This window comes from Pseudorasbora parva, chromosome 6, assembly GCF_024679245.1.
Source record: "Pseudorasbora parva isolate DD20220531a chromosome 6, ASM2467924v1, whole genome shotgun sequence".
Classification (NCBI taxonomy): domain Eukaryota; kingdom Metazoa; phylum Chordata; class Actinopteri; order Cypriniformes; family Gobionidae; genus Pseudorasbora; species Pseudorasbora parva.
Genome location: NC_090177.1, coordinates 9,161,920 through 9,182,149, shown reverse-complemented (window position 1 = coordinate 9,182,149; position 20,230 = coordinate 9,161,920). Strand labels below are relative to the sequence as shown.

The following is a 20,230-nucleotide window of genomic DNA, read 5'->3' as shown; positions in this document are numbered from 1 at the left end:
TTAATTTTTGTTGCAAGGAAAGGCATTAAGAAATTTAAAACCACTGTCATTTCAGCTCTTACTAAATCCTCGAAATCTGCCTCCAGATAAACTCAGCTCAGTTCTGATTGGCTGGGATTGTATCGCCTCACTCATCATTTGCATTGAGCTGATGTTCTCAGTGTGAGTGTTTTACCTTTGCAGGTCTTGCGGTCCGGCTGTAAGGTGAATCCCACCGGGCAGCTGCAGCGCACTCCGGTCACGGCGTCATGACACGTGCTGTCGCAGCCTCCGTTATTGACCGCACACGTCTCTGAAAACACACACATACACAGCAGCAGTCAGGACAGGAACCACTCAACATGTCTGTGTTCACCAAACTTCACGGAGTTCACGTTTTGCCCTCAGACATCGACTCTGAGCAGCTTTTGATGAGTTAGTCATGAACGCGGCACATGCAAGAGAGCAGCAAACTTCTGTGCGCTGAGTGTAAGAGTGTTGCCTAACGGGTGGGTTACATTTCAGGGTAAAAGCATCTGTTAAAGGAACACTTCACCGTTTTAAGAAATAGGGCTTATTCAACTCGTTTCCTACATTTAGATGTGTGGGCAAATGCATTTTTGTCTCAGTGCATGCATTGTTTTCGTTTGGCAGGGTCGCCGCTATTTGACCTTGGCATAATGAATGGAATCCTATGTTTCCAGCTAGCATGTCCGAGTAAAAGTGATCAAAAAAAAAAAAAAAAAAAACCACCTAATTACTTGTTGTGCCCTGTGTATTCACAACGAGTACAAATAGCGATGCAGATTAAGACTAGGTGATTTCCTCGGCAGATATTGACTTAATACGGCGCAGAGATATTACTCTCATCCTCACGCACCTCCGGCTGTTGAGAGATCACAACGTGTTGAGTGATATCTCTGCGCCTAAAGTAGCAATGCTTCGTCTGTGCTTCCCCATAATATAGTCCCAAGCCAATATCTGCCTAGGAAATCACCTACTCTTAATCTGCATCGCTGTTTGAACTCGTTGTGAATACGCAGACCACAAGAAGTAATTAGGTGGGTGTTTTTTTTCGGGGGGGGGATCACTTTTACACGGGACATGCTAGCTGGCAACATAGGATTCCATTTATTATGCTAAGCTAAGCTAGCGGCGACCCTGCCAAACGAAAACAATGCATGCAGTGAGACAAAATGCTTTTGCCCACATATCTAAATGTAGGAAGGAAGTTGGATAAGCCCATTTACATGCATCCAAAGTAAAAAAAACACTCATACAATGCAGCATTAGCTCTTTTCTCACAATCACTTTGTACTGTTCAATCAAAGATTCATTCTCTCTAAACCCCACCTTTCACAGAGCTTGCTCTGTTCTGATTGGTCAGATGGCACAGTCTGTTGTGATTGGTCCACCACTTACAGCGTGTGTCAGAAACCAAACGCATATTACTGAATATTATCTGATTTCAGCTCTTCCTCAGCACTTGATACACGTATGTACAGTAGTGGTGGCGTCGATTTCACCTAAGTAGGATTGTCTAGGAATATTATCTTGTGATTTATTTTACTTGTTCTTTTCAGGGTTTGGGATAGTCAATAAAAAAACGATAAGAATATATGTACAACTAAAAAACTTTTTTATTGTATAGTGATGTAAACAAACAAAAATACATTTTAAAAAGCAACATAAAAATGTGTTCTTATGCTGCTCTCTTTAAAATCGAAGCACAATAACATCATGAATAAGGGTTTAGCACAAAGCTCTGCTGACATTCAGAAGAACAACTTTATAAAAGAGTGAGAGAGACAGATATATATGTAGGCTGTGTGTGCCAGGGTGCAGGTCTGTGTCGCAACACGCCTCTGAAACGCTTAGAGATTCACTAGCTGCATCAATCTCTGATTATAACGTTTGACATCTTTGGCTTTGAGAGCTGAAAAATGCTCACACACAAAACACTCTCCTTTGTGTGGGTAAATTCTACCACCTGAAAAGATTTGATTTAGCTGTGTGAGTGGATATAAATATAATCTTTTGATAGAGGAGATGATAAGCGGTGTCTGATTCGCTGGCAGACTTTCTAAGACACCTGTGAGGTTACTGAAGCGCACTTTCCACTGAACACTAATGATCCGTGCAGAGAGCAGAGCATCAGCAAAGTTAACCATGAAACCAAAACATCTTGGTTAGTGATGTAACCCTCGTTCCCTGATGGAGGGAACAGAGACGTTCTGCCGAAGACTAACACCCATTTGTCTCACTTGAGAGCACCACTCACCTCTGAGTGAGTTGGCGAGTGGAATTGTCATGCCAAGCCACTCCCAGTACCTATGGGTATATAAGATGGGGGAACGTATCCACTTATTCATGTTTATGCTGAGAAGCTAAGGGATTCCAGCCATTCAGAGGGTTGTGGCAGGAGGGACATAATGCCTCCATTCCCTCCATCAGGGAAAGAGGGTTAAATCAGTCAGATTTGGCCTATCTGTCAGTCAAGTTCAACATTATGTTGAATAATGTCAAATGGGGTCCCAATAAAGCGACACAGCCACTGAACTGTTACGAGTGTTGGAGATGCAGATGCTAGCAAGAGTGCACTTTAAGCCACAGCTCTCACACAGTCGTAACCTACCCAGTGCCCTGTAAGCCTAAAGAACAGTTCTTAATGTGAGATGGAAGGGACAAGACTTAACATGGAGACGGTCGTAGCTGTTGTTCCTTTAACATGTTGTTTCAAGGGAAGAATGCTTTGTTTCTCAATTCCCTCTTTTTAGTTATTAAAGCTGGGAAGTGTACCTAGTCCAATGGAGAGGCCACATCCTACCTGTAGGGAGGAGTGTGTGGAAATACACATATATATTGATCTGAGGGGCAGTGTAGTAGTACACAGTATGCCTAGACAGCGATGGGACTACTGGCAAAATTCCCTCCATTGGCCCTTACCAAACATGGCCTCCTAACATTCCCCATCCACTGAATTGGATATCACCCTCTCTCCTCTCCACCTATCACTGGTGTGTGGTGAGCGTACTGACACCGTTGTACTGTGGCTGCTGTGGATGCACACTGGGGATGTTTGAGGAGAGACCCCTGTCATAAGTGTAAAGTGCTTTGGGTGTACAGTAGTACATATGAAAGTGCTATATAAATGCCTCATTCATTAATTCATACAGATGCAGACTGGGAAGAGCACAAACTGCCCGAGGACAAGAAAACTGTACCTGGGAAGAATGCACATACGGAATTACCAAGAGGGAGGTAATTCCCTTTGCAAGATGGCAGTGTTGAGAAAGCGGACTTTGTCGGCATCCCAGATCTCTGCATGGTTCAGCCAGAGATGTTGTTCCTGGATCACAAGGTGGACAATGTCTGATTAAGGGCCCCGCGTTGTGACTTTCTTTACTCGGAGGTCAGCTGCCATGACCAGCTCCTGTATCGACCCCGGCTCAGAACAATCCTTGTGCAGATGGACCTGCAAGATGGCGATCCCATGCAGAGCGGTGGCTGCCTATCCAGCAGCACTGTAAGCCTTAGCCGTCATCTTACAGGCATTGGACAGGAGATGGGAATCTCTGCATAACCCCTTTCGAAGGTAGTGAGAGTGGATGAGGCTGCAAAGTGGCTTCAGGAAGCTATGGTGTCTTCCACAACATTTGCACCTCCTCATTCACTTGTGCGAAGAAAGGCACTCGGGCAGAATGCAGCTGTGAACCACCACACACCAGGTACCTATCATCCAACCACAAGTGCTCAAGACAAGATGGAGAGCTCCACTTGAATTTGATGCCAGTGGCAGCCCAGGCAAACATCGCTGTCAACTCAGAATCTGATTCACCGTGAGCAACCACTCCAGAGGGGGGAAGCCTTACTTCATCTTCGTCTCCATGGGACAAAAACCTATGCTCAGATGCAGCTATAGACTTCTGATCATCATCCGGAGTACCGAATGACATGTTGGTAGATCTGGTAGATGTTTGTAGATCTGCAGCTGTGATAACTAAAGCAAAGCTGGCAACCCGGATGCCGAAACATTACTGACTTTGTGATTGGTCAATAGGTGGAGGGTGGAGCTTCAGGCCAAAACACAACATGTCAACATCAACATCAGTTGAGGGCTGCAACAACAACTTTCAAATGACAATAGCTTTCCTGTAACTCAACCAGTAGACAGTGGCGCTAGCAACGCCAAGGTCATGGGTTTGATTCCCAGGGAAAGCAAGAATTGACAAAAAATATGTTTACTATGCAATGTGTTAAATACTAATATGTTAAAATGCAATGTAAGTCGCTTTGGATAAAAGCATCTGCCAAATGCATAAATCAATAAATCAAATGAATATCCTGGCCGGACTACTGTTGTCAGTTATATAAGTATTTGAAATTAACATATCAGGGCATTTTATGATTAATTGAAATTAATTTTCTTACATACAGTTCATTTAATAATAAAATGTAATGTACTTTATGACCGTACTCTTCAATTCCAAAAAAGTTAAATTGTTTTCTTTTTTAATTGATATTATATTTAAAATATATAATAATATACTTAAATAATAGTAATAATTCAATTCTTTAAAAAAAAATTGACAAATGGACATATTATTAGGCATGGTATATATTATATATTATTTTATTTTAGCAAATACATATTTTTATATTCATTTATTTTCTGGACAAAGCTCTGCAGTGGCACATTTTCATGGGTACCATTTACATTTAAATAATATTAAACAAAATATAAAGTTCTAGCTTTAGAACCAGAGTAGACTAAACCTCATCCAAATATAATTATCATTCCACCTATAGCTTTAAGAATGATGTCTTTTGTAAGAGGAGTGGGCAACAAATAAACTATGTTAAGACCTTTTTTTTCAGACTTCAATTATACACTTCAAACGTCAAGCATCTAACACCTTCCTCAGGCAACATAGACAAAACATCAGCTTTTGAGGATTTTAAGGCACCTGTGCATGCCGAGACTCATTCAAAACCCCTTTCACTCGTGTCAGAATAAAGGAACGACTCTGCTTTGGTTGCATCCCAACACTCAGGAATCTGTATACAGCCATAATTTCCATAAACTCTCTCTAGTCGGCACTCTTTGAGAGGAGTTCACTGTTAAGAGTCTTCATGTTTGAAGAAAGCACACTCATTAACTAGTACCCAGCAGGCAGGTTGCACTGTACAAAATCACCTCCAAGGAAAGTTCAGGGAAAAGGATTTTCTGTTGAGGCAATATTCGAGATTGCACTCAGTTAATTGCAATTAGGTCATTTAAGGTTTTCCCCAGAGATCCACCTGTCCTCGATTCTGCCATTCTGACTACTGAAACTTTAACCAAAACAAAAAAATGGTTCTTTTGAATAACCCCATATGGATTTTATGCAATAATACATGTGAACCCTAGACTCTGGTGACATGTTTGTACCGTCATGGTAATTCTAATGTTCAACTACTGAAAAGTCTTTTACAAAGTCTTGATTTAGTTTTTGGGCTATACTAGAATTATGTAATGCTTGAATGTTCATAAAACACAATGTTGTTTTTTTTGTGTGCAAATTTTCCATTGTTGCAGCTCATCTCTTCAGTCTGTCAGTAACACTCTGTTTAGTTCATGTCTCTATGAAGTCCTGCCTTCTGAAAAGCATGTGCTCTGATTGGTCGGCTGGACAGGTGTGTAGTGATTGGCCAAGCGCTTCAAGAGTCTCTTACCACAATTGCAAGATTCAACACACTACTAACTAACTCAACCAGGCTCCGTCCCTTATATGCCTTGGGCGGGAATTGTTTAAATGAGTAATATCGTGACGTGTTCGTTCCCAGAAGAAAACTCAATACTACAATGGAGTCGTGAGTCCTGACTTCAGGGAGTTCAGAAAGTGTGACACTGATGCCTTAGACACGCTCTCTGAAATTTCCAGAACTTTTTCAAGCTCAAAAAGCAACATTACACACAGGTGACCATGTAAAACAGCATAATGGGTCCTCTTTGAGAAAAACATCCTCTGAGGTTCAGCTAGTGCTCAGGAATTGCCAATGTTGACGAAATTAGTTTCTGTAAGGGTTGGAACAAGTCGGGAACATGCCGACAGAGGTAGTGATATTTGGTAAATATGACAGCTGTTGGCACAGGTCTCTCTCAGTCTCAACCAAACACATCGGCCCCCATTAAATCCGCTGTGATGTTAAAAAGGTTGTCATGCAAACAATCTCGTTTTTCAAAAATGCCATTGCTTTCCAGGATGAGAAAATAGCATGAGCTGACAGAAAGAGAGAAAAAATGGGATTGTGGTACTTGGACAAAGGTTGTCCTTAGGCATTTGTGTACAGTATTTGCTCTGCGCTTATTTCAGGCTGAATAATCAGGATCCCGAGACACGGACAGCCAGCATGCAGATTTAGTGCGGATCAGTCTCCTTTATAACCTCAGAGCCCTGTGCAATCAAAAGTGTGCAAACCCAAAACAAAACGCTTTCACAATCTGAAGTCATGCATGATGCACTTTGAAAAATGGAGTACAGTGATGTGTTATAGCAAGTCCTATTGAATTCCATTACAAGAATAAAGGCCCATTCACAACAAAGAGGAGAACTATAATGATAAAAATATATTTTAAAAAGTCATTGTAAATTTAAAAGAATAGCTGAGTCCACACCACAAAGACAACGGCAGAGAGGAACAATGTCATTGGAATTGCTTTCAGAATGAGGAACTGATGAACAAAAAATATTGAACCAACTGGTATCCTTTAAGGAGCTCGAGCATTTAAAGTGACAGACGAAAAGATTGCATAGTAATTGCACTTAGAATAAATGAGCATTGGTGTGTCTGCTAATATAGTTATCGCTATAGTTATCTTTATAGTCATCATTCTTGGTGTGAACGGGCCTTAAGCTTTTATTCAGGGTAAGCAAAAAAATAGGAAACACATTGACGTGTTACAGCAAGTCCAGTTAAAAGAATTAATCCTAGGTCACAGCCTTTGGAAAAAACGTTGGCCGAAACGGACCCGTTTTTCCCTTCATCGTAAAGAGTCACAGGAAACTGCAGCGATTTCATTGTTAAACTCTCATTAGACATGCTCACTGATTACAAAATGAGTGGTTCCTAATGAGGAGGCTGCAAGCAAGAATGGTGTCAGGTTTTCATTCAGGCAATTCAAGAGGATAACCATTTGGATATGGGTAAAGTTCATTTCATTGCTCTCCTGATTGCCAGAATGGACCCACAACCCAAGAAATTGTTGCAATAAAGGTTAGTAAGAGTTCCAGCATAACCACACCCACTGTGGAAAGAAGTAGCCAATAGGAATCAAGCTAGAGAAATTGACATATTTACCATTGGGTAACAGCTGTGGCTGCAGTGGCTGCTGTTGGACACTCCTTTCCTCTGCATACACACACACACACACACATTACAAAAACACTGCTTAGTCTTCCAAGATTTACTTTTTAAAAAATTTATAAAACACCCTGGCCAGTCAAATTTGAACTTTTAGCAAACCTGGTACTGAAACTGACTCTTTTATAAGGTTGCAAGAGCAATTTACACTGCAAAAATTATGTTTTTATGTTTTGTATTTTTGTCTTGTTTTCCAGTACAAACATCTAAACATTCTTAAATCAAGATACATTTTTGAGGAAAATTACATAAGACATTAATATAAGTCTTATTTTCTGAAAATGTAAGTGACTCTTAAAACATATGAGAGAAATGAACTTGTTTTCTCTTTTTAAATTAAGTGTTTTTCTTACTTACCTGGCAGACTTTTTCTTGTTTTAAGCATAAAGTCACTTTAATTTGATAACATTTTCAGAAAACCAATCTTAAGTATTTTGCCTCTCAAGTAAATACATCTTGATTTAAGAAAGTTTAGATATTTTTACTGGAAAACAAGACAGACATAGTCAGGAATAAAGTTTTTTTTTTTTTTTTTTGCAGAGTAGTTCATAAACTCCCTGTCAAAAGAGCCAATCCAAGTTTTTGCAGGGACTGATTGTAGTTGGTTAAATCTGGTTTAGAGCCCCAAACCTCACTTAAACCATCAAACCTGATCAATGGAAACCTGTTGTTTTCAACACTTGAACCAATTTTGTACACTTTCGTACAGAGAACAACAAGGCCGAGTGTTAGAGTTCTCATGCAGCGACAAGACAACACTCTCACATACAAGAGTGAATCAACACGGAGCAGACAGCAGTACACTGACAAAACGTTTTTGTCTTGTTTTCCAGTACAACTATCTAAACATTCTAAACTACAGCAAAACTACATAACATATTAAGTCTTGTTAAGAATGTTTGTACTGTGAAACGAGGCAAAAATACTGAGAAAAAACAGCACAGTGTAGACGCAGACCAGTTAGTGTGAGTGTACAACCAGACACTTGGTAAACATTCAAAATGAGCAGGAAGGTGTGAAGTGATGTCATGCAGAGACAAATTGTGGCAATGATTCCCGCTGCAGTTCATCTAAGACATCTGATCACTTACCTGTGCTGTGACTTCTCCATTTATATCTATCAAACTACCAAGTAAATGAAGTCTGTCTGACCAAAAGGCAAAACGCTGACCCAACTAACAAAAATGTGTTCTAAGAATGTTCACATTAAGGGTGTACTCACACTAGGCACGGTTGCCATGAACCGGGCCCGAGTACGATTGTCCCCCCTCCCCACTCCCCTGCTAGCCTGCACACACATAGGGTTTCAGCATTCGTGCCGGAGCACGCTTACGTCATTATGGTGCGACGGTTTCGGGATAAACAGGAAGAGCGGCGCTCTCTGAACACAATGGAGTCCATCGCTCTGTTTTCTTTTGGTCCACAGCCCTCTCACAGCCTGTTGTTAAACAGATGTGTCGTCTTAGTGGCGCGAAAATGTTCACGTAATCGAGCTGCTCGTATTATGAGGTTTGCAAGGTACCAGCTGAAGTGCAGCAAGGACTTTGCAGCTTTGATTACGGACTCCAGCACGGTTAGCGCTCACACTGCATGTGAACCGCGCCCGAGTCCAACTGAACCGTGCTCTGGCCCACCTCTTCCAAGCGGCCCAGGGACGGCTAATCGAGCCGCGCCGGGGACGGTTCAGAGCACTCACACTAGTCAAACGAACCGCGCTTTGGTGGTCAAACGCACTCGGGCATGGTTCAAACTGGCTAGTGTGAGTACACCCTAAGAAAATGTAATTTTTTGTCTCTTCGTGATACAAATGTTAAAGGAACATTCCACTTTAGAATGTTGCAAACATTACTGTAATGTTACTTTTAAATATTCTCAGAATGTTCCAAAACACTGTAGTAACATTTACAAAATGGAGTGTCTATTCGCACCAAGTGCAAATAGTGTGCCTTGTTGGCAAGTGCTATTCGCACTAGCTCTGCCTAACAATAGTTAAAAAAACGGCTATAGTTCAACAACCTCAGTGGCGCAATCAATAAAACGTATGCATGGTTAATAGATCACCATTTTGTCGTGATCAACACGACTTTGAATCCGCCTTTTGCAAAGCTGCTCTTCTCTCAAGTAATAAAAGGCATTTATTTTCAATGAAAATTAAGAAAATGTTCTAAATGTGGAAATAAAGTGCCAAACAAAATGTTTTATAATAAAAGAATTAATTGGGTTATTTTAGGGATAGGTGTAAGGAAGGCTTATAGTGTCCCTTTACGGCGGCATGCATTTAATAATTTAATTAAAAAATAATAATTTACACTTATTATTATTATTGCACCCTGTTAATGTATAACGATACTAAGGTTTAAATAGTACTGTATGTATCTGTCAAAATAAATTATAAATTACAAGTAATTACTATTTATATGGCAAAGAACTGCTACTTTTATATGGTTTGACTATATCACTATTTTCACTTAGTAAATATAATCTACAGCTATTTGCTGTAGTATAAACATGTGAGTATAAATACTGTAGAATCTAGTTGCTTTTAAAACTTGGTGTAAATATAATCTATTGGTATTTGCACTTAGTGTAAAAAGCAATTTTTATTAAGAAAATAATAAATAGAATCTAGTTGCTATTAACACTTGGACAAAATAGCACCTATCGCTATTTGCACTTAGTGTAAATAGCAACTAGATTATATTTACATTTAGCCGCCTTTAAAAAAAAACGTCCCATGAACAATGGTACAGAACACTATTAAAGACCATATAATCATTTATTAAAGACCAGATTAAACAAACATTTTATTAACGTTACTGGAAGAACGTATGTTTGCTAATTTTCTGTTTGTTTAGCATGGACAACATTTGAGGTTGGGAAGATTGGTTTGGACTTGATCCTTTCTGGAGCAACTATGCTCGAACCAGAGCTGTTCGGACCAAGATTGTAAGGGTGGGCTTTATGCGATGATGGACAGATGATCAACAGTAACGTAATCATCCACGTCACCAATGAGTGTTTGGGTTGAATTCGTTCTAATCCTAAATAGAGAACTTGTTCGTATATGCATTGACCATTACTATTTCTCTTAAAAATGATGATCGTGTTGGCAAGTACTCTGTGTATCCTTAAATTATTTTTACAACACCAGCAAAGATCGTTTAGACTCATCTTCTACTTCTTCCAGCATACATGCAGTTGAGTTCTATTGACAACCATGCGTTGCTCAAGTCAACGTACGTCACTTACTCGGTTGCCCTGATTGTTTGTAAATCTATCCAATTGAGTGCAGAGGCATTTTATTTCCTGGTTCGGTTGAAGCACGCCCTATAATCACAGGCCAATGGAGTGGTATCAGACTCATATTCTGACTAGAATCTGAGTGTGACAACGTAAGGCTAACGTTTTTTCATAACTTTGAGAGAACCTTGCCAGAACATTGAGAGCGTTCCCTGTTAGACGGGGAAATGCTTATGAAACAAACATTTTTAACAAAATGATGCCTGGGGATTGTGTGTACCAGCCAGATGTCAACATCTGTTTCGGATTAGCAGCTCTCTCCGGCTAAGAATCTCCACAACCCTTTTGTTTGCTAAGTGTCTTCTGAGGAAATGTTCGTGCAAATCTACTGGCTTAAATGTTTGTTGTCTGATTGTAGGATCACATGAAGATGCCTGAACCCATGTGGAAAAACACTTAGTGGTTAGCTGTTAGCGTTTTCACATTCTGTTCGGATATATTAAGAGTGAATTCCACTGGAAAGTGAGCATCACTTACTACTGCTTCAGAGAAAACCTTGTGTACAGAAGACATACGACTGTTAAGAATGCAGTGGCAGATTCTCTATGGCTGGTTGTGTTTTCAAAGGGATAATTCACCATCAGTCATCTTTTACTCACTCTCATGTCCTTCCAAAGCTTTTATTCGACGAAAGACAGAAACATTATTTAAAATATCTTCTTTTGTGTTTTACAGCAGAAAGAAATTATTAAAGGTTTGAAACAAAATGAGTATCACAGAAACGCCAGGCTCCCACGTCACGGTATCCCAATGCACAACCTCTCCTGGGTATTGATTACCTACACCTGCACCTCATCAGCACCCTCATCAACACAAGCACTTAAACACCACACTCACAGTCACTCATTGTCCGGTCTCGTTTATGCAAGGTAGTCAACCAAGCTATAAACCAACGGACTCACCTCACTACTCTGACCAAGTCTCCAGTGACTACCCTGTGCCTCCTTCGTCTCCAGCGTCTAGTGTCTCTTCGTGCTTCGATCTCCAACGTCCTGTGGCTAAGTGTTCCTCGTATTCCATTGTCTGTCTCCATCATCATTCTTAGTCTCCACCCATCTCTCACCTGGCTGTCATCATCTCAAGACCCAAATCTGCACTGCACTTCACTCTGCTCACTCTACTGGTCTGCTCAATAAACCATTTCATATAACACCTTTGTCTCTGCAGGTGTTCTGTACCGTAACAGAAGACCGGACCACAACCGATCTATTCCAAGAACTGGTGGATGCCGTGCGCCGTGAACTCCTCAACGATTCACCATCACCGGGAGGCACTTCTGCATCCACTAGCACCTCCTACTCTGCACCTCCGTACGCCAGTCCCATGGCCAAGCCAGCGCCCTTCTCTGGTTCGGCGGCTTCGGCTTCCTTCTTCAATGCTCATTGGTATCCTGACGATCGATCCCAGGTAGCGTTCATTGTATCCCAATTAAATGGTAAAGCATTACGCTGGGCGGAAACGCTGTATGCACAGAAAAAACAGTTTTGCAGTCCAAGACAAGTTTTGTGGCCCATTTCAAGGATGTATTCAGGAAACCTGCCTGGGATGCGTCAATTGGTGAGAGATTGTACCATTTAAAACAAAATAACATGTCGATTCATGAGTATGCTCTACAATTTGGGAACTTGGTCGCTGCCAGCGGATGGAATGAACAGTCGTTGTTGACCACCTATCGTCAAGGTTTGGATCCCTGTGTGCGGTTGCATCTCGCAGCATACGAGGATGCCATCGGGCTTGAAATTTCATCCAAATATCTGGGGGATATTTCATCCAAATATCCATCCACTTCGCCACTCGTATGCAGTCGTGTATTGAAGAACACCAGGGCCAGTTCATGAGCTTCCAGTCCCTCCGCCAGCCAGAGTCCGTCATCCCTCCAGAAGCAGTACACGAACCCATGCAGCTAGATAACCAACGTTTGACCCCAGCAGAGTGTCAGAAACGGCTGGGCAACGGGTTATGTTTATATTGCGGAGCAGCGGACCATTACATCGCCAAATGTCCTACTCGTCCTCCTCGTCCCTTTGTGAGTGTAATCCTGGATCTGAGTATAAAAGCCAACCATTAACCACGATTGTGAACCTTATTACTGCCGATGTCTCCCTGCCTGTCTCAGCCCCTGCAGGGAATTTAATCTCCGGCCACCTCTTTCGGCAGCTCAAGCTCAAGACGACCGTCACCCTGGTCAGATATCAGATAGAGTTGATCACGGGAAAGCCCCTGAGTCAGAGGCAGGTTCGCTCCATTGCCTGTCCAGTACAGCTGCAAGTTGGAGTTCTGCACATCAAACAACTGCATTTACTGGTTCTGGAGGAATCCACCGCTGACGTGATCCTAGGGCGCCCGTGGCTACTACAGCATAACCCCGTCATCTCTTGGAAGTCCGGTGAGATCCTAAAGTGGGGCGAATGCCGTTTTAAACGTTGTCTCTCTGAGCTGCAAGTTAAGTCCAAGCCTCGCTCTAGCAAGCTTCCAGTGTGTGCTACTTCCATTGAAAGCCCCATCGAACAACGTTCTGTAAATATCCCCTCCTGTTACGCCCCTTTCAGTGATGTCTTCTGCTCTCGCCGGGCTACCAAGCTACCTCCACATCGGCCATGGGACTGCGCGATCGATCTGCTTCCAGGTGAGCCAGTGCCCAAGGAGGAGAAGGCCATGGAGGACTACATCCGGGAAGCCCTTGAGCAAGGCTACATCAGGCCTTCGACGTCCCCTGCTGCTTCACGTTTTTTCTTTGTGGCCAAGAAGGACGGAGGATTGCGGCCTTGGATTGATTATCGTGCCCTCAACAAAATCACCGTGAAGTTCCGATATCCACTTCTATCTCGTCCTGACGGCACTGGAACATCTCTGGGGTGCCACTGTGTTCACGAAGTTGGACCTTTGCAGCGCCTACAATCTCATCCGGATACGTGAGGGGGACGAGTGGAAGATCGGCTTCATGACCCCTCCCTATTCCAGGACTTCATACATGAGGTGCTCCGGGAGTTCCTCCACAAGTCAGTTTTGGTGTAAATCGACGATATCCTGATCTACTCCCCGAGCCTGGCCAAACATCGCCACCGCGTTGTGGAGGTCCTGCAACGCCTGAGGGACTTCCAGCTCTACCTCAAGGCCGAAAAATGCTCCTTCCATCAGCCCTCAGTGCAGTTCCTTGGCTATAAAAATCGACCACAGTGGCATCCGGATGGACGAGAGGAAGGTAGAGGCCATCAGATCCTGGCCCACTTCATCATCCATCAAAGAGCTCCGTTTCCTCGGGTTTGCCAATTTCTATCACCGTTTCATCAGGAACTACAGTCTCATCTCCAGTCCACTCACCCACCGCCTCCGTTGCAAGCCCAAGTCTCTGTCCTGGACCCCTGAGGCCACAGATGCCTTCAACGAGCTCAAGAACGCCTTCACCACCGCTCCCCTCCTGGTTCATCCAGATCCGACAGCAGATGCAGACAGCATCTCACCTGGCTGTCATCATCTCAAGACCCCAATCTGCACTGCACTTCACTCTACTGGTCTGCTTAATAAACTATTTCATATAACACCTTTGTCTCCGCAGTTCTGTACCGTAACAATGAGGGTGAGTAAATGATTTTCATTTTGGGGTAAACAACCCATTTACGGTACAAATTAAAAACGCAATATGTAATAAAAGTAACTACATTTTTTAATTGATTTTTTTAATAAAAGTATCTAAAAACCACTAGAACAAGTTTATATATTTAGTTCATTTGTGTACTTACATTATCCAAAATGTTTCCAAGAACGTTTAAATCCAGAGAAATAAGCATTTTGAAACAGGACACTGACTGTGTGTCGCCTATCAATGGCATCAAATGCCATTATCCTTGATTATGTTTTTTTTTTTTTTTTAGAAACCATGAAAAAACCAAAGACGCTTTGATATATTATGTTTTATTAGACAGATGAGCACCTGTTTGGATCCTTCATCCACAGAAAACTAATTGTTTTACATCTCAACACAGTTAGTCTAATTGTGGTTTTCTTGATTAAAAAGCGTGTACTTTTAACCCAGCTCACTGCAGTGTGAACAAGTGTCTCATAGTAGCCACCGAGTGAACACACAGAGTAGCATTATAACATAACTTAAAGCTGCAGTCCGTAACTTGTTGCGCTGTAGCGGTTAATAAGCAGAACTGCACGTCTTGCGGAAGAACATTGCAGCCGGAGCTACTTCTCTCTGTTTATGTCTATGGCGAGTCACACAGGGGCTGTGCTCCTCCGAAGTGGTACCTACAAGTCTGGCCTTAAATGGTCCCAATATAAACACTTTAAAGTGTACCATAATGATTCAGGGTAAGACAAAAACATGGTTTAGAAAATTGATTCATGTTGTACATTGTCATTGTATAATATTTGTCAATCTTGAACACAAAAAAAGTTACGGATAGCAGCTTTAATCTAACACAACACACTCAAATGTATCTAATATGATAAAACAGCGCTGCATTTCTCCACATACTGTATGCATGAGCAGAAGAAGCGGAAGTGTTGTCTGCGGCAGAATAAAGTCCTGGTTAAGACAATCTCCCGAATTCTAAACTGAATGGGGAAAAAAGGTGATTCAAGCCATTTTGAACATGGCATGGTTGTTGGTGCCAGACGGGCCAGTCTAAGTATTTCACAATCTGCTCAGTTACTGGAATTGTCATGCACAACCATTTCTAGGGTTTACAAAGAATGGTGTGAAAAGGAAAAACATCCAGTATGCGGCAGTCCTGTAGGCAAAAATGCCTTGTTGATGCTAGAGGTCAGAGGAGAATGGGCCGTGCTGATAAAAGCTGATAGAAGAGCAACTTTGACTGAAATAACCACTCGTTACAACCGGGATATGCAGCAAAGCATTAGTGAAGCCACAACACGCACAACCTTGAGGCGGATGGGCTACAACAGCAGAAGACCCCACCGGGTACCACTCATCTCCACTACAAATAGGAAAAAGAGGCTACAATTTGCACAAGCACACCAAAATTGGACAGCTAAAGACTGAAAAAATATTGCCTGGTCTGATGAGTCTCGATTTCTCTTGAGACATTCAGATGGTAGAGTCAGAATTTGGCATAAACAGAATGAGAGCATGGATCCATCATGTTTTATTACCACTGTGCAGGCTGGTGGTGGTGGTGTAATGGTGTTGGGGAAGATTTCTTGGCACACTTTAGGCCCCTAAGTGCCAATTGGGCATCGTTTAAATGCCACGGCACACCTGAGCATTGTTTCTGACCATGTCCATCCCTTTATGAGCACCATGTACCCACCCTCTGATAGCTACTTCCAGCAGGATAATGCACCATGTCACAAAGTTTGAATAATTTCAAATTGGTTTCTTGAACATGACCATGAGTTCACTGTACTAAAATGGCCCCCACAGTCACCAGATCTCAATCCAATAGAGCATCTTTGGGATGTGGTGGAACGGGAGCTTCGTGTCATGGATGTGCATCCCACAAATCTCCAATAACTGCAAGATACTATCCTGTCAATATGGGCCAACATTTCTAAAGAATGCTTTCAGCACCTTGATGAATCAATGCCACGTAGAATTAAGGCAGTTCTGAAGGCGAAAGGAGGGTCAAACACAGTATTAGTATGGTGTTCCTAATAATCCTTTAGGTGCGTGTATATTCGTCATTCAAAAGGAAAAACCAAAACAAGGATATATACGCAGATACACGAAATGTAAACAATGCAACATTTGCTTGCCATTTTGAATATCAGTTATGTTGATAACTGAATGCTCAGGTAGGATAATATTACATAACATTAGATCAGCCTGATATGATATGTCTGTACAAGAGGCCTCGTAACCAAGAGATTACACTGATGATTATCTATTGTAACTTTAATTCTCTCCACTGTCCACTTGGTGGCGAGTGCGCTCTTGCTGACTATCAAGTTAATAGTCAATGAATGGCTTTTCTGAGTTATGTGGCATTGTTTACGAGCTTTCTGCAGTTGAAACACTGATTGAGTGATTACATGAGAGACATGATACAGATGTCTTCAACATATTTTCTGATGTTCATTCATGTTTATTCAATTCTGTATCGAGGTACAGAGGAAGTGACGAGCACGTTAAGTTGCGCTCTGAGGCTCTACAGTGATCTCTGATAGAATGGACAGAATTTGAAAGCTGAAACTTTGCTTCATATCAAAAGTTTTTTGATTTTTTTAGACAAACATTCATGATGAAACATGAAAAGTGACCCACATTCTGTTAAGCTGTCTCTTCATAAATAAATAAATGCATAAATCTAACTTGTATGCTTGTCCTGTAAGTGAGATGACCTCTTGATCTCAAGTTTCAAAAGAAATCTCAATGAACTGCCATTCAGGATCATATGACCATAACCAAGAAAATTGCTATGAAAGTATACAGATGCTGTAACTACAAAGAACAGTAGTCATGTAGTAGTAGTAGTAGTCATGTATTCTGACTAAATAACATTTTTTTTACCATTGCTTAAATATGTCACCCCCTAGGAGAGTCACTAACAGGACTGCAACTGCCATTGAGATGAATAGGGACGCATTTAGGAATTATCTGTCAATAAATGTGTATGTGTGCGATAGTGCTTGTTTTATTGCCATCCCATCTACTCAGTGTGCGGTTTCGAGTCAACCCTTTTGCTCAACCTGCCAAAGCAAAACTTCAGCGACAGATTGTGAAGGATGGAAGCCGTATAAAGAGCAAAAGTAATCAAAGCGGCAGAAATCCATCACTTCTGAAGAAAAGCAGTCAATGAGGATGAAGAGAGAGGGGTTACAGAATAGATGAAGCAGCTCAAAGAACACAAAAAGCCACCCAGCGAGATCAGAGTGATTGATTTTACTCTACCAATGTGCCATTTCAAGATTAAAGTCCCAGAACTATTGTGCAGAGGCCCGAATCAAAGGATGTTAGGTTAAAAATGACAAGAGATCACTTAGAAGCTATTCGGTGCAAAATTGTTAACACCTGTTCATAAGGATCCATATCGTATTAATGAGGTCTGACTAACAAAAATAGAGGCGATCTGATGCACTGATGTAAACGCTGAGCTATTTCTGGGCAAATCCAGCCAGAGATGCTGAAGTGTTGGTCAGGCTCCAGTCACTGACCAAATCACTGCAATGGCATCTGAAAAAGTCTTTAACACATGCTACGTCTGCTCCTCGAAACCGTTTTTTTTTCTTCTTCATCTTAGTAAACAAAGTGAGGGGGGATGGCAAGACTTGAAAAGGATGAAAAATGAAAGCTTGTGCTGAATGTTTATTCAACTAGGACACTTTTGGCCATGTGGATGTTTAGAAAATAAACCCCCTTCGCAACACTTTTTTTTTTACCCCCATTTTAAGATCTAAAACTTTTTCTACGTACACAATAGGTGTATTTCTCTCAAATATTGTGCACAAATCTGTCTAAATCTGTGTTAGTGAACACTACTACTTTGCCAAGATAATCCATCCACCTACTGATTAGACAGCATGATTATTGCACAGGTGTGCCTTAGACCAGGGGTGGGGGGGGGGCTGCATTATACAAGTTAATATAATGCTTTAGTGTCTAAATGAATACTTTGTAATATACTTTAATTAAAAATTCTCATTAGTATAGTAAAAAAAACAATTTTTAATGTATATGTTAGTTCAATGACAGATTAATGTTACAGCTAAGGCCAATAAAAACTTGTTTTCTGTTACTGTCTGTTTGTCAGTGATGCTTAACGTTATCTATGCAGTGTAATAACTGTTACAACACCGATTTTTTTTGCAGTAACAGACACCGTTATAAACCATCTACAAAAGTAAGCTTAGTGTAGCGTGACCACGTTAACTTTATCACCAGCATGCAGTTTGCAATAAAATAACCATAATGAGTTGTTCATTATAAACGTGGAATTATGAATTATATTGAGAATGTCATACATAGAAAGCAGACTGTAATCTAACTTACCTTACCCTGTAAAATTTAGTAGCATTCATCATGAAGCGTGCAAGCATTTCAAACTACACTCACTTCTTCTGGAGGTGCAGCAGGAACACGAATAGTTGGTACTGATCCTTTATTCTGGAGCAGCTTCTTAGCCAAACCTGCTTTATACTGACCCTCATTTATAAAGCAGACTGGTGAGAAATGCTTCGCGGTTCATGCAAACATAAAAGCATTGACATTGATCGAGGGAAAAAAATACTCAGCCACTGCGTCTTCAGCGGTTCGGATTTAGGAACATCAGAATGAGTGCCGTGTTCATTATTACACCCAAACACAGAACCCCGCAATCCCTTTTCCACATTTTCTTATGTTACTGCCTTATTCCAAAATGGATTAAATTAAAAATAGTTCCCCCTCAATTCTACAAACAATACCCCATAATGCCAATGTGAAAGTTTGTTTGAAATTGTAGCAAATGTATATATTCACATATAAAATCAAGCATCTGCGTTAGTTCAGACAGGCTACGTAGTCAAGCTCCGCTATCAGCTGATTGGAATAATTCCAACCCCGCCCATATCAGCTGATCCAATTCCCATGCACTCAATTGGCAACTCTCAAACAGGGCTTTGTACATAATGTAACTTTAGTTCAGTCTGTCTGCTTGCTGCTGCCACTGCATGCTGCTTTGTAACCCACCACCTCCCCAGCTCCTCCTTAACTGCGTTTAACTTAATCAGTGTCAATTGTGTCATTGATGCATGTTCTGTTCTAAATAGGGGATTTAAGATGCCTTCCTGGTTTGGAAATTTGGGAGGTTGTCCCCAGAAGCTGCTGTTCCCTGTCTTGGCTTTTCATGGAGCTCATGAAAAGCATGGAGAATTTAGAACAGAGCCATTCCGCTAAATGTGTGCAAAATATGCAATAAAAAGTTAACTAAAAGTTTGTCTAGGGTGTTTTTTGACTCCAGTGGACCTGTCTGAAAATATATGCATTCACAGCCTTTATGACACTTAAAATTGAGCCCAGGTGCTCCTGTTTCCACTGATCATCCTTGAGATATTTCTACAACTAGAATGGAGTCCACCTATGGTAAATTAAGTTGATTAGACATGATTTGGAAAGGCACACACCTGTCTATATAATGTCCAACAGTTAACACCATGTCAGAGCACAAATCAAGCCACGAAGTCCAAGGAAAGGGTGCAGAAAAATGTCTTCAGTATTGAAGGTCCCAATGAGCACAGTGGCCTCCATCATCTGTAAATGGAAGAAGTTTGGAGCCACCAGGACTCTTCTTAGAGCTGGCCACCTGGTCAACCTAAGCGATCAGGGGAGAAGGGCCTTAAGTCTAGTTCAGACTGTACGGTTTTCCAACTCGTCGGGTCACTGCTCTTTTCACACTTCATGACTATCTGGGGTAGGATTCAGTCACTGCTGTGTTCACACTGCACGATGGATACACGACAGGAGGTTTCACACTGCATGAGTATACAGGAGGAACAATCACCGACAACTCTCTCTCTCTCTGGTGTGCAAACTACGTTTCCTAACTACATGTGCGATGTGACAAGTAAACATGCGTGATCCCACGTGCGTCAGACTGGAGTTCTT

At 41.5% G+C, this 20,230-nt stretch overlaps 1 protein-coding gene across 4 annotated transcripts in view; it reads right to left on the bottom strand.

Moving 5' to 3' along the window:
- Nucleotides 1–20,230, bottom strand: part of scube3 (signal peptide, CUB domain, EGF-like 3) — a 208,840-nt gene that overhangs the window by 57,583 nt on the left and 131,027 nt on the right. For 2 of the 4 annotated variants that reach the window (XM_067445543.1, XM_067445544.1), the window contains exons 7-8: nt 7,321–7,371; nt 176–292 (exon numbers count right to left, since the gene is read on the bottom strand). In XM_067445543.1, the coding sequence (XP_067301644.1) occupies nt 176–292; nt 7,321–7,371 (168 nt within the window). The remainder of the gene's footprint in view (nt 1–175; nt 293–7,320; nt 7,372–20,230) is intronic. The other 2 variants (XM_067445545.1, XM_067445546.1) reach the window with 1 other exon arrangement.